This window comes from Elephantulus edwardii, unplaced genomic scaffold, assembly GCF_000299155.1.
Source record: "Elephantulus edwardii isolate Elephantulus edwardi_28Jun2011 unplaced genomic scaffold, EleEdw1.0 scaffold00028, whole genome shotgun sequence".
In the NCBI taxonomy this organism is placed as follows: domain Eukaryota; kingdom Metazoa; phylum Chordata; class Mammalia; order Macroscelidea; family Macroscelididae; genus Elephantulus; species Elephantulus edwardii.
Window position 1 is genome coordinate 2870685 of NW_006399778.1, and position 14731 is coordinate 2885415.

The 14731-nt window shown below is 46.6% G+C and overlaps 1 protein-coding gene across 4 annotated transcripts in view; it reads right to left on the reverse strand.

Annotated features, from left to right (window-relative positions):
- Positions 1 to 2508: 2508 nt before the first annotated feature.
- The window catches only part of RPS6KA1 (ribosomal protein S6 kinase, 90kDa, polypeptide 1), a 43264-nt gene continuing 31041 nt past the window's right edge, over positions 2509 to 14731 (reverse strand). The window contains exons 18-22 of one of the 4 annotated variants that reach the window (XM_006883480.1): positions 5512 to 5673; positions 5269 to 5345; positions 4903 to 5020; positions 3959 to 4096; positions 2509 to 3456 (exon numbers count right to left, since the gene is read on the reverse strand). In XM_006883480.1, the coding sequence (XP_006883542.1) occupies positions 3334 to 3456; positions 3959 to 4096; positions 4903 to 5020; positions 5269 to 5345; positions 5512 to 5673 (618 nt within the window). In that variant the 3' untranslated portion in view covers positions 2509 to 3333. The remainder of the gene's footprint in view (positions 3457 to 3958; positions 4097 to 4902; positions 5021 to 5268; positions 5346 to 5511; positions 5674 to 14731) is intronic. The other 3 variants (XM_006883479.1, XM_006883482.1, XM_006883481.1) reach the window with 3 other exon arrangements.

Consider the following 14731-nt stretch of genomic DNA (forward strand, 5'->3'; position numbering starts at 1 on the left):
TGTGTATGTCAATCATAGGCAGATCTTGTTAAAAAGGACAGTCTGAGAGAGTCTAGGGCCTGACATCCTATATTTCTCATAAGCTCCCAGATAACGTCAATGATGGGCCACATTCTAAGAAACAGTCTCTTTGTCTTACAAACATCCTATAAGCTCTCTTCCCGGGACTCCAACATATAATTATAATTCTGTTTTTATATTTTTAGTGGGATACGTGAGCTCTCATGGCCTAGTGGCAAGAAGCTGTGCTGCAATCCCAAAGGCATGTAGTTTGAGGCCACCAGCTGCTCCATGGGAGGTTGGACAATCTCATCCTGTGCGATTACTGCCTCTTAAAACCATCCAGAGGGTCAGCTGCCGGTTGGTTCTGACTATGGTACACAACACCACAAGGGGACTCTAGGGAGCTCTGGTGAGTTAATGGCAAGAAGCTGTGCTGCCAAAATGGACTGGGGGGTTGGAGAGAGAGGAAATTGTGCAAATATGAAAGAATTAAAGAGAAAAGCTAACTGGAAGGGCAGGGGGGCGATGGGTAGGGAGGAAAACATGTAACAATGAATGAATGGAATCCAAGTTCTTAATAAACTTTCATTAAAATCTCAAAAAAAAAAAGTTGTGCGGCAGTCACAAAGGTACACAGTTTGAATCCACTAGTTGCTTCACGAGAGAAGGATGGACAGTCTCCTCCCATGTGATTACTGCCTCTGAAAACCCACTGCAGGGTCAGCCACGGGTCGGTTCTGACTCAGTGATATTCAACAACACTGGGGTATCTAAATGGTATCTCCCACAATTCTAAAAATGTCCCCAAACCTGCTCTTCTCCAACTCTTACCTCTTTTAGTACCCAACTGCTCAAGCAAAAAAAAACCTAGAAAACATCCTTGAATTTCCTTTTTCTCTGATTTTCTACTTCAAAACTGCAGCCAGTGCCACCTCCCTGAAGCAGGTCCCGGCGCTGCCCCCTCCACTCCCACCACATCCACTTCCGTCACTGCACCTACTAAGGCGCATCTCGTCTGTGCTATTGACCTGCTAGCCCAAGAAGCTGCTGACCTGCTAAACCTGTACTCAAAACATTCCTCTAAGAAATTCTCTATACACCAGTCAGAACACCCTTTTAAAAACAGTAAATAAAATCACACCATTCCCTAGGAAAGAATGTCAACTCTCACGGAATCCAGACTTTCTGGAGCCACAGAGACTACATAAGTCCCAGAAACCACTGCTCTGAGATAATCTTTAACCCTGAAACCATAAACCAAAAGTATCCCCCAAAACCTCTAAACCCAAGAATTTAGTTTAATTAGTAAAGAATGTCAGCCATGAGCTTTGTGCTCTTTAGAAAAAAGTTTTAAGATCAAAGGGTAACAACAATACAAAATGCTAGAAAGGGAAGCTTAGAGGGGAATAAGTTTCATATCAATAGGAGAAGAGCAAACTGGGAAAGGAGAGTGAGAACGGCTACACAACTTGAAAAGTATAATCAATGGCCAAAGAGCAATGATGTCGGGCTAAATACTAAAATATGCCTAATCCAACCCATAGCCTTTCCAATCACCTGCTATGTGTCTGAGAGTCAGACAATGAATGACAGGAGAATAGATGCCTTTGGGTTGTGTCGGAAAAGAGTTATGAATATCCCATGGACTGCCAAAAGAACACACATGTCCTGGAGAAAGTGAAACCAGAGTGCTCCTTGGAGGCAAGGATGGCAAGGCTCTGTTTCACATACTTAGGGCATGTTGTGGGGAGAGGCTTGGAAAGGACAGTATTCTTGAATGGTGGAGGGTTGGTGAAAGAGAGGAAGGACCTCAATGAGATGATTGACACAGCGACTGCAGCAGTGGGCTCAAATGTGTCAAAGATGAGGACGGCACAGGAGAGGAAGGGGTTCAGATCTGTTCACAGGTTTGCTCTGAGCCAACCTTTAAGGTTTTCGTCTTTAAAGCCTTTTTCCTGGCTCTGCCCTACCTCCTAGTCTTGGCTTCAGACTCATCTCACCAGATCGGTTAATGTGAAGTCCTGATCACTTCATGTGAAGTCACTTCCCATCCCTAGTCTTACTCTGTCCTTATCAGTAGCTGATATTGATTTGCTAATTGCTCATTGTCCTACTGGGAGGTAAGATCTATGTCTACCTCTCTAACTCTGGAGCCTGGAGCAGGGCCAGAGAGGTGTTCAGAAAATATTTGACTCTAATTCCTGTGAATCACACTTTTATCATCTATGACACGGGAAAGTAATATAATAGCACCCACTTCATAGAGTTAAGGTTAAACAAGCTGTAATGGTCAGGCACAGAGCTCGAGACTTGACTTTTACTGTTTCCAGGACCATAATGGAGTTGTCTGGCAGGAAAAGGCTAGAAAGGCCCAGCAGGATTCTCACACATTCCCCAAATGACCTGCCCTCCAAGCAGGTGGACCAGGTGGGCCAAGTGTCAAAAATCTTCAACATCTGAGAGTATAAGAGAAGGAAAATTCAAAGATGAAAAGTAGAGGACAAGTTTCAACTCAACTGTAAGTTTATTAGAAAGGCCATGGACAGATGAACCCTGAGTTACCAGCTGAGGGAAAAAAAGGAAACAAACCAAAACAAAAAGCCACTGTCCCCTTTGGCCAGCCCCACTGGCCTGCTGTGGACTGTTTTGTGGCAGACCCCGACAGAAGTCAACCAAAAAGTGCTTTCCTGTCCTCCTTTGGGGCAGCCCAACCTGACTGCAGGGGACCTGGGGGCAGGCCCCATGCGGATGCTGGTGCCTGGAGCTGGGGGTCGGTGGGGCCTCAGTCTTCTCCTCTAGCACAGTGGAGTTCCAGACCCCCCAGAACAGAACGGAAAAGGAGCTGACTGGGGCCAGAGTGAGCTCTAAACAGCTGAAGGCTCTGGAAGGAGACGATGGGCTGCCTAAGAGCTGTATGCGGATGGCCAATTGTGGGGGACCCTCACCAAGGTCCTCTGATGATATCAGCCACGAGTATGACGCAGTGCCCTTTCTGGGCTGCACTGGCTACTTCTGCTCCCAGAAAGGCAGATGGATCTTGTAAAAAAATAATCCATGGTGGTTGATGCCATATTTTTTTTCCCTTAAAAGAAGATAAGAGTTTGCATTTTGAATCAGTTTCAACGAGCAGAGCCTGAGCTGAGAAGAGTCCATCCTGGGGAAGGAGAAGGCACTTCTCACACCCTCACTGGGGGTGATCTGGGCTGGCTGCTTCTCAGGCCCCTCAGGACTCCAGCTCCCCTCGGCCCTGTGACTTGGGCCTGCTTCCTCCGGTAGGTATGCTGCCTCCAGTGAGCGAGCACCGCCCTGCGGGCTGGACACACCGGCCCCTCACAGCGTGGTCGATGGGAGCTTCCTCACCCGCCGCTGGGCCAGGATGGATGATTCGATGGGCTTCAGCTGCGGAGTGGGCTTGGAGCTATTGAGTGCGGAGTACGTAGCTGCCATGGCTCCCTGAGAGGGAAGATCTGAGGTCAGTTGACCAGCCCCTCCCTATGTTCTGACCACCTCCTCATCCTACAATCCACATATCCCCACTGTAAATACAGCCTTGTTGTTGTGTGCTGTTGAGTTGGAACCAACCCAGGGCTGACCCTCTAGTGGGTTTCCAGAGGCAGAAAATTTTACGGCAGGAGTCTGCCCATCTTTCTCTCACTGAGGAGCTGGCAGATTCAAACCGCACCCCTTTGGGATTGAAGCACAGTTTCTTATCACTAGGCCACCAGAGATTGTGGCTCTTTGTGTTGACTGGTCCTGGGGCTTTCCCAGGTCAGGGCCAATGTTCCCCAGCAGACTGCGGGCCCATGAGAGCAGTGCTCACACTGCTGTGGGCTAGCTGTTTCCCATATGACAGTGTCTGGTATTACACAGTGTCTCCTGGTCCTGCCCTCCCGTCCTTGCCCACAGGAACCTTGGTCTGAGCCCCCAGAGGCCCAGCAGCTGAGGGTAGCCATACCTTCACAAGCTGCAGGTCCTGGTGAGCTAGCTGGCTCTGCGGGAGCTTGTCTTTCTGGGTGATCCAGGGGTGTTGGAGGACTTGCTTAGCTGTGAGGCGTTGGTGGGGGTCCACGTGCAGCATCTTGGAAACCAGGTCCTAGGGGCACAGTGGTTGGTAGGAGAGGTCAGTGGGGAGCAGCAGCTATGCCCCACCGACAGGGAATCAGCAGGGCAACCAGGTTTTATCATCTTCTACCAAGACCTCGCCAACAGTCTGGGCGATTCTCCGGTCTCCCCAAGACTAGACAGTGCATTCCCTTCTAGGAGCCTTTGCTGCTGCAGACTTCTAAGGTGGTAAAAGTTCAGGGTCAGGTCGAGTCAGGTTCTAAAGCTCTATTTATCAACTGAATGCCCTGGATTCTCTGAGCCTCCGTTTTCCTTCTGAGAACAGGGACAAACCTGTCTTACAATGTTCATAAAGAGCTCTGCCTGGCACAGAGATTCCCAATAACTGGAAACTGTTATTACTATTGAAAGTTTAACTGGTTCCTCCTTTGGAAGGCCCTATGTCTCTGCCTGGTGCGGTTAGTTGCTCCGTTCTGTGCCTTCACTGCCTACCCCCCTAACCACCAGACTGTACCTCTCTGCTGCTTGGTGTCTCTGTTCCTTGTACACAAACTAGTATCTCCTACCATACAGTCCACTAGGCAGGGACCATCACTCGGGTAGCCCTGTACCCTGAGAAAGGCCCAGTGACAGACCTCCAAGAGATAAACTCAGTTGGGGTAGGGAGTGGGTGGTGGTCTGCCTGGGAATCTTCCCCTTGGAGAAACAGAGTAATAGGGATTACTTGTGGAACATTCCACTTGGAAGAACGAGGCCACGTGTTCATCAGCTGCTGAAAGCTCCGAGACGAGATGTGGTGTGTTCCCCAATGTCCCCAGTCTCTGCCTTCAGACTCACCTTGGCTGTTTCTGACACAGTGTTCCAGTTTCCCCCACTGAGGGTGAACTTCCCACTGCCGATTCGTGTCAGGATCTCCTCTGGTGTGTCACTGGGCCCATTGGCAAATGGTGTGTATCTGAGGAGAAGCCCACACAGGCACAGGCTTTGGTCTCAGTTGTGAGGGTAGGGACTGTGATGTCTTTCTCCTCAGAGGAGGTATTCACCTCCTCAGGATGGAGCTGCCAAAGGCAGGGCCAGGTCTCTACTCCCAAAGCCCCTGGAGGGCAGGGCTGAACCTTGCCCATCAGATGAGCACCATTCCTCTCAGAACATGGTAGAGGAGCAGGGAATTGGGAGGGACAGCCAGGGAGCCAGGACACTCACCCTGCCAGCATGGTGTACAGCAGAACGCCCAGGCTCCAGATGTCGCAGCCTTCATCATAGCCTTGGCGCTTCAGCACCTGGCAGGGAGGTTAGTCTGAGACTAGTGGACAGTGGTCCCATATAATAGGGATCCCAGCCATGTGTTTGGTGTCTGGGTCACGGCAACCAGAACTAGCACCTCAGGTCAGTGTGGGGCCTTCAGAAGGGGGAAAGATTCTGGTCCTCTGAGGACAGGCCACTCACCTCAGGGGCCACAAAGTTGGCAGTGTAGCAGGGTGTCATGAGAAGCCCATTTTCGGCCCGGAGCTGCTTGGCGAAGCCAAAGTCACAGATGCGCAGGCACTCAGGGTTCCCAGACTCGTCCACGTATAGGATGTTGCTGGGCTTGAGGTCCCTGTGTACGACCTGGAGACAGATAGCTGGGGTCAGTTCTCAAGGTGGGGAGGCTGTTATCAGTCCAGGTCACTGACAAGTATAGAGAAGACAGGAAGATGGAACTTCAGAGAGGAGATAGAATGACCCAGAACCTGAAAGGAGGGGAATGTGCTCAAGTGGGAGCCCTTGGTGCTATTGGTTTTGCCTGCTTCAAGTTCCAAGGCAGACATCTATGACAGACCTATTCAAAACTCAACTCTCCATCTCTTCCCTCGGACCTGCTCATCAACAATCTTACCAAATGGCAACTCCAACCTTTCTGTTACTCAAACCAAAATCTTAGGTTCCTTAATTTATTCTTTACTAATTTGTTTTTGTTGTGGTATTGCTGTTTCGCTGTTGTATGCTACTGTGCTGAGTAGATATAGATATAGATATAGATATAGATATAGATATGTATATGTTGTTGGATGCTGCTGAATCTGAACCAAGTCATAGCTGATACTCCAGCAGGTTTTCAGAGGCTGTAAATCACACAAAGGCCGCCCATTCTTCTCGCATGGAGCAGCTGGTGGATTCAAATCATGTGCCTCTGGTATTGCGGCACAGCTTCTTACCACTTGGCCACCACAGTGCTATATATAGAACAAAAATCTGACATTTCAATGGTTTTTTTCCATGTACATTTCAGTGACATTATATATGTTGATCATGTTATGCAGCCATTACGTCATTCTCAATTGCTTTTCTATTTTAAAGGGGAAAAAAGAGATCGACCCATTGGCCTACTCTGTTGGCTCTACTATTCCAATATATCCCAAGCCCAGCCATCTCTCAGTCCCTCCACAGGCAGTGCTCTGGTCACAGCCCAACTCTGGACTAGCACAACCATATTTGGAAAGTTTCTGTGCTCATGTCCAGAGAAGTCAGATCCTGTAACATGTATTTCTCTGTCTGGTCTTTCTCTCCTTCAATCTCCTGCAGTCACACCAGCCTCTTTGCTGTTCCTTTAAAACATAAAGCACACTCCTGCCTCTGGGTCTCTGCCCTTGCTCTTCTCGCCTCTTCTCTCAGATAGCTGCCTGGCTCATTCGCTTGCTTCTTTCAGGTCTCAGCTCAAAAGTCACCTTATTAGTGAAGCCCTCCCAAACCACCCTACATCGAACAGCAGCCACCTGCCAATATTCCTTAGTCTTTTATAGAGCTTTATTTTTATCCATCCCTTTTACCACCATTTGTCAAAATCTGTATAATTTCTTCTCTTTCTCTATCCACTGGAATGCCAGCTCTGTGAGTGTTTTGCTCCATGACTGATTGCTCACTATACCCAAGCACTTCTATACAAATAGTACTTCTATACAAATGAGCTCTGGTGGCTTAGTGGAAAGGAACTGCAAGGCCAACTCAAAGGGGTGCAGTCTGAATCCACCAGCTGCTCTACAGGAGAAATATGTGCAATCTCCTCCCGTGCAATTTGTTGTTAGGTGCTGTTGAGTCGAGTACAACTCACAGTGACCCTATGAACAAAAGATCTGAACCCTGTCCTACCCTGTGCCATCCTCACACTTCCTGACACACAAGAGCCCACTGTGGCAGTCACCACATAAATCATTTGGCTGAAGGTCTTCATCTCCTTTGCCGACCCTCCATCCTTCTCAGCATCATGTCCTTCTCCAAGGAATAGCCCCTCCTAGCAACATGCCCAAAGTATGTGAGGCGAAGACTCATCATTCCTGCCTCCAAAGAGCACTTTCTGCTGCACCCTCTCTCTCTCTCTCTCTCTCTCTCACACACACACACACACACACACACACACACACACACACACACACATTCTTTCAGCCATCCATGGGATGCTCAGTACTCTTCTCTAACACCACAGCCCCAAAGCATCAATTCTTCTGTCATCCTTATTCACCATCTAGCTCTTGGATGCATAACAAGTGATCGGAAAGACTATGGCCTGAATCAGATGCACCTTAGTCCTCACACTGACATCATTACTCCTTAATTATTTGGAGAGGTCCCTAACAGCAGATTTCCCCAAATGTGTCTCCTTATTTCCTGACTGCTGGTACTAAGGGTGTTAACTGTGGAACCAAGCAAGATGAAGCTGTTGACAGTGTCAATCTCCTCTCCATCCATCACAATCTTGACTATTGGTTCAGTGGTCAGAATCTTTGTTTTCTTGACATTGAGATGCAATCTGTACCAAAGGCTGCATTCCTTGATTTCTGCAACAAGTACTTCAAATTCTCCAATAAGCAATCAATGTTGTGTCCTTTGCATACTCTGCGTTATAGCGCAGGTTATTGAAGAGTCTCCCTCCAACCCTGATGCCACATTCCTTTTCACAGAATCTGGCTTCTCCAATAATTTGCTTGGCAAACAGATTAAATGGAGAGAGAATATAACACTGAGAATATAACCTAACTCCCTTCTTAATTTTAAACCATGCAGTGCTCCCCTGTTCTGTTCGCACAACAGCTTCCTAGTTCAGGTATAGGTTTCGTATGAGCACAATTAAGTGCTCTGGGACTCCCATTCTTCTGTCAGCCGTAACTTGTTATGATTCACACAGTCAAATGCCTTTGCATAGTCAATAAAGCACAAATAGATATTCCTCTGGTATTCTTTACTTTCAGCCAGGATCCATCTGACATCAGCAATGATGTCCCTGGTGTAGTTGTGACCAGTGTAATTTTACTGCCTCTGAAAACCCGCTGGAGGGTCCATTATGAGTAGGTTCTGACTCAATGGGACTGAACAACAACATAAACAAATAGATGAATAGATAAACGACATTTACTATTGAGGTCAGAAGTACAAGACTTTCCCCTGGACCTGTTTATTCATCTGTAACCTGAGGGAGCTGAACCACACCACTCTTCTTTTATTCTCCAAGCTTTTCGTTGTTGTTTGATTGAAATCACTTTCCTTTTTACTCTCCCTCTTCCTGTTTCTAGCCATGGTCACTGCTCTATCGTCATCTACAGTTGTCAGAGCTCTAACCCTAACCTAGACCTGTCCTGAGTTCAGTCCCCTACCACACAGCAAGGTGCTCCACAGAGCCTGAGACTAACTCAACTTATCCCAAAATAAACTCAATCATACACCCCAGTAACCTTCCACACATGAGCTAATGCCACCTCCCTTGGTATCTGCCCATTTCTCCTTCTGACCCATCTCAATTCATCAGCACCAAATCTGATTGAGTCTGCTCTCACTTTGTAGGCTCAAAACCATCATTATGTCTTAGCTTAATTTCTTGCCTATGTGACTGATGATTAAATCATATTACTCTGCATAAAAGCCTTCAATGGATGCCTACTGTCTTAAACTATGTTGATGTTCATATGTTCCATTTAACTTTTAACAAACTAGTTTTCCAACATTCAAACTATGCACATTCCATGTTCTAATTATTAAACGATGTTTGTTATTGTTTTTCTTCATTTCAACTGACTTCCAGTCTGATTCAGGCCATACTCTTTCTGATCACTTGCTATGTATCTGACTAAGGATGACAGAAGAATTGACACCTTTGAGCTGTGGTATTGGAGAAGAGCCCTGAACATCCCATGGATGGCCAGGAAAATGAGCAGATATGCCTTGGAAAGGGTGCTGTCAAAATGCTCTTTGCACGCAAGAATGGTGAGGCTTCACCTCACATACTTCGGGCATGTTGCTAGGAGGGGCTAGTCCCTGGAGAATGACATGATGCTAGGAAGGGTAGAGAGTCACTGAAGGAGAGGAAAAACTATTGGTCAGGTGGATTGACAAGTTGACTGCTGTAATGGGCTCTTATGTGTCAGGAAGTGTGAGGATGGAGCAAGACAGAACAAGGCTCAGATCTTTTTTGTTCATAGGGTTGCTAGGAGTCCTACTTGATTCGATGACACCTACCAACAACAACAACTACCTTTAAGGTAAAGCCCAAAGTCCCTAGCCTAGTAAGGGAGGTTTGGTTATCATTCCAGTTTCATTATCCTCTATTTCCCTTCAAGTGCCCTGAGCTCAAACTATTGGATGTCCTTAGACCATAACCATACCAGGTCTATACTTCTAACCGGAACAGGGCCTATCATAGAACAAGTGCTAAAGGAACACTGGCTTATGCATAAATGGATCAGATGGGACAGATACAGTTCTTGCAGATTATAGTAGACAACTCTCAAAGACTAACTTTATAGATATGGTCTTTTCATAGCTGCATCTGAGCGTGGACTTTTCCAGTGTCTCCCCTGGAAAAGGCAGGTTGGAGGGTAAGCATGGCTCAACACAGCCTGCTTCCACAGAGGGAAGAGTGCCGGGTGACAAGGAGGAGAGAGCTAGAGTAACAGGGTGACCTATAAGCACACCAAGAATTTATCTAAGTTCTCAAGAAGCCTTTTCTGGGGAGCACGTGCCCAGTCCCAGAGGCCTTGGAAAGGCTAGATTGTTCTCTTCTCTGTAGAGGGTACAAGTAAGTTTCCAGATGTGTGGTGAGGACATCAACTCCCATGTACCAGTGGTTCTCCCCACTTGGAGAGTGCTTTCCCGGCCACAAGCTCATGATACCTCAGTAAGTGGTAGGGCAGGGCTTTCTGGCTCCATTAAAACAAAAAGTAGAGTCACTGCTGGGAGTCACTGCTGTGGAGTGGGTGTTCAGAAGCCATAAACCAACGGCAGAGGGGGAGGATGCCCATCTTTCTGGTAGATCTGAACTGCCACAGAGCAGCATCCTCTGGACTAGGCCACCAGAGCTCCAGGAGGAAACCAAGGTTTTTGAGAGGAGAACTGACCTGCTTTGTCACAAGTTCTGATTTTAATCCCACAGTCTTTCCACTTTAGTGTGGAACACAGGCATTACTTTTGGGAAATGGAGGTATTGCAGTTTGCAACTTTCCCCTGCTCTATCACACCAATGATGTCAGTCTAGAGACTAAGGTGCACCTGATTCAGGCCATGGTCTTTGCAATTACTTGCTATGCATCAGAGAGCTGGACAATGACTAAGGATGACAGAAGAAGAATCAATGCCTTTGAGTTGTGGTGCTAGAGAAGAATCTTACACATAGCATGGACCGCCAAGAAAACAAATAGGTCTGTCTTGGAGAAGGTGAAACCAAGTTTCTCCTTGGAGGCTAGGATTCTGAAGCTCTGTCTCACATACTTTGGGCACATGGCCAGGAGAGGCCAATCCTTGGAGAAGAACATCATGCTCGGAAGGGTGGAGGGACAGAGCAGGAGAGGAAGACCACGGATGAGATGGATTGATACAGTAACTAGGGCAATGGCGGTGGTGTGTTGGAGTCAGTGAGACTGGCTCAGGACAGGGAAGGCTTCAGAGCTGTTGTTCATAGGGTTGCGATGAGTTGCAGGCAACTCGATGGCACATAACAACAACAACAACACACCAAAGGAAAATTACAAACTCCCATAGGGAACTGAGGCCCATCATGGCAGGTGTCAGAATGTTAGGGTGGCAGGGCAAGCACAGCTTGAAAAGGCCCACAGGCGATTCTTATACTTGCACAGTGGGGCGGGAGAGTAAATACATTTCAACGCACTGAAAAGTGGAACAGGTTGAATGAGTCATAAGTGAATCCAGGCTGCACAGGAAACAAGGAGCATGACCCCAGCTAAAGGGGCAGCCATGACACAGTGCCAGGTGATAGTCACCGTGGAGGGATGAGCAGCCACATAAGATAAAAGTCCAAATCCAAAACAAAACAAAACAAAAACAACCAACAAAACTCACACCATGGAGGCCAGACAAAATATAGCTGCAGTCAAATGAACCGCTAAGTCAACCGCCTGTGACCTGTGCTGTGACTTCAGGTGTGGTGTCAGGCAGGTGAGAGTGTGCATCTGGCTTTACTGTTAGTGACTCTGTGGCCTTGGGCATGGCACTTAACCTCTCTAGCCCTCAATTTTCTTATCTTCAAAACAAAGCTGATAAGAGTTTAGCCCCCAGGAATATCAACTCAACTCACTGCTGTCAAGTCAAAATCAAGCTGCTGACCCTCCAGCAGTAAATCGCACAGGAGGAGACTGTCCATCTTTTTCCCCTGGAGCAGCTGAAGGATTCAAATCGCCCATTTTGGGGGTCTGCAGCACAACTCCCCACCCAATAGACCACCAGAGCTCCCTCCCAGGGCTGTGGGGAGCAGCATATACCTTAGTACATGGGAATGTTCAAGGCTTAGAGGACTGTTACAGTCATTCCAGTATTGCCAGGGCCTCAATCCTCCAAGCTGACTGTTAAGACAGAGTGATTATTACTATGAAAGAGCATATAACAAAGACAGGATAAGAAATTCATTCCCATCCAATGCTCAAACGAATCATATACACAAGCTGAAAGACTTCATGCAAGTTATTTAAGCTTCCTGAGCCTCAGTTCCCTTACCTAGAAAGAACTTAGAATCCTACTTGGCAGTGCTATACGGTTTAGCTGTCAGTAGCAGCATCTTTATTATCATCAGACACTGTGCATTTAGGAGCCTGTGACCAGTCCTCAAGAAGGTGATGCTAGTTTATGTGAGTCATCTGGTTAAAGAAAGAGGGCAAGCATGGAGCTGACACTCTGGTCCATGTCAAACTGGCACAATGAGACCATAACAAAAAACAACCAGGAGGGGCTGAAGAAGGAAAATAGCTTCACCTATAAAGAACTCCTGCAAAAGAATATGAAAAAGACAGATACTCCAAGAAGAATGAAACAAGAGGCCAGAACAGGCTTTCGTAAAGAGGCTGTCCACGCAGCCAATAAAAACTCAAAGAGGTGCTCAACTTCATCAGTCATTAGGGAAATGCAAATTGAAACCACAGGTGATACCACTTCACACTTACCAGAATGACTATGATTAAAGACAGGGAAAATATCAAGTGTTGGTAAGTAGTAGAGCGGGGATACTTCTGGTGGGAGCGTAAAACAGTAAGACACACTGGCAAGCTGTTTGGCAATATCTACTAGAAATGAACATAAGTACACACTGTGACCTAGCAATCCCACTTCTGGATACACATGCAACACAAAAATGTACACATATTTACCAAAAGACTGTTACTGCGGCATTCTCAGTAACAATCACAAACTGCAAACAATTAAAAGAATGTATCAATATGGACAGCAGAACTGATGAGGAAATGGGCTGTCCGCATACAGAACACAACATTGCAATGAGAAAGGAGAACTGCAGCCACACACAACAATACGGGCGAATCTCAGAGCCAGTGCTAAGCAAGAGGAACCTTAGACAAGAGCCGGCTCAGAGCGGCTACCCTTCAGAGGAGGCAGGGACTGCGAGGGACACGAGGGGGCTGAGTGATCTGGAAAGGTTTTTCTTCTTCTGGATGCTGTCTACATGGGTGTGCTCACGATTTGAAAAATTTTTACTTGGACATTCTAATTTGTCCCATTTTCTGTGTTTATCTTATGCAATAGAAAGATAGCAAGAGACTAAAAGGGGTCCCAGAGGTCCTAGCTCCCTGGTCACCCTTCACATCTCCCAGCTCCGGTGGGTTTCCTAGCTTCTGACTGCAGGTACTGTTGACGTCAAATAAGCCTAAGAGGATTTCCTTCCCAGACACTTCAGCAAGAAGGGCTTCCCTCTTTCCTCATCATCTATTTGGAAAAGGCCAAAAACTCTGGAGATTCAGAGGCTCTGGGAAAGCGAAAAGTTTTTCCTATTAATAACATCCCTACCAAGTGACAGTTCTCACTTGGAGCTTGCATACCCCCTGGTGGAGGAGGCTCGCCACCTTGGAGAAAGCTCCACTAGGGCAAGTTCTTCCTTGCTCTGAGTCTCAGGTAACTCTTAGTAACTCACGGTTTCAGCTCTTGCCTCTAAACTTCCTGGAGTTAACGTTATCCACTACTCATTTGACAACAAAAGAGGAAAAAGAAATACACTTACCGTCTGACCTGGACGTATTTAACTATCAGTCGTCTGCTTGCACTTGTCATTGCAAAAACCAGAGACACTTCACACATGACTGTTAAAATCACCTGTTATGAGCAAACTAAAGTTCTTTTTCACAGACAAATTAATCCTAATAAATCAGACACTGCCATTCCGCAAACCATAATGAAATAATTTACTGAAGCAAAGAGGCTCTGAGGATGAACCATTAGATGAAAGGTGGATGAGCATCTTCTCAATGAGGGGACCAGGCTATTAGCACCTAACATCATTAATGGGAGCAACATAACACGTGTGCTCACTGGCGTGATGCGCTAGGAAGCACCTGTACCGCCTGGGAGGTATTCACCCTGCTCCACTTCCCCTCCAACAAAGTTGAAGCTGAATCTAGGAAAGATTTTAAAGCAATTTCTAATTGACAAGAAATACAGGTCACAGGGAGCTCTGGTTTTCCTACTAACGCAAAGTGGGGGGCCTGACAGTTTATATCCATCAGTGACTCCAAGGGAGAAAGACGGACAATCTCCTGTATGACTTACAGCCTCCGAAAACCTGCTGAAGTTCACCTATGAATTGGTTACAACTGGACAGCAATGAGTGAGAGACAGGTTATAGAGAACAATTTAAACGATGCCACAAGGAAGTAAACAAATTCAGAATGTGTACATTCCACAGAACAAGTGATTTTTAAAAGTGGCATTACAAAAAGGGCATTCTTATATGATGCACACATTTAGCAACTCCTCAAATTGTACATTTAAGAGCTGTACATTTCACTGCAGACAAAATTTACCTCAGGTTTTTTCTGTTGTTTGGTTTTATTTTTAAGAGAGTTTGGATAAAAAACAGTATATATGAACTTTATAAATAAAGTGGTATAAAATTGAAAAAAAAAGTTTAGAGATACAATGTTGTTGTTGTTGTTGTTATGTGCCATTGAGTCGCTTGCGATTCATAGTGACCCTATGTACAACAGCCCTAAACTCTTCTCCGTCCCGTACCAATCGCACTGTCTCCAACACACCCGTCCCAATTACCCCAATCACTGAATCAATCCACCTCATAGGGGGCCTTCCCCTTCTGCGCTGTCCCTCCACCCTCCCAAGCATGATGTCCCTCTCCAAGGACTGGTCCCTCCTTGCAACATGTCCAAAGTATTTTAGACAGAGCCTCAGAATC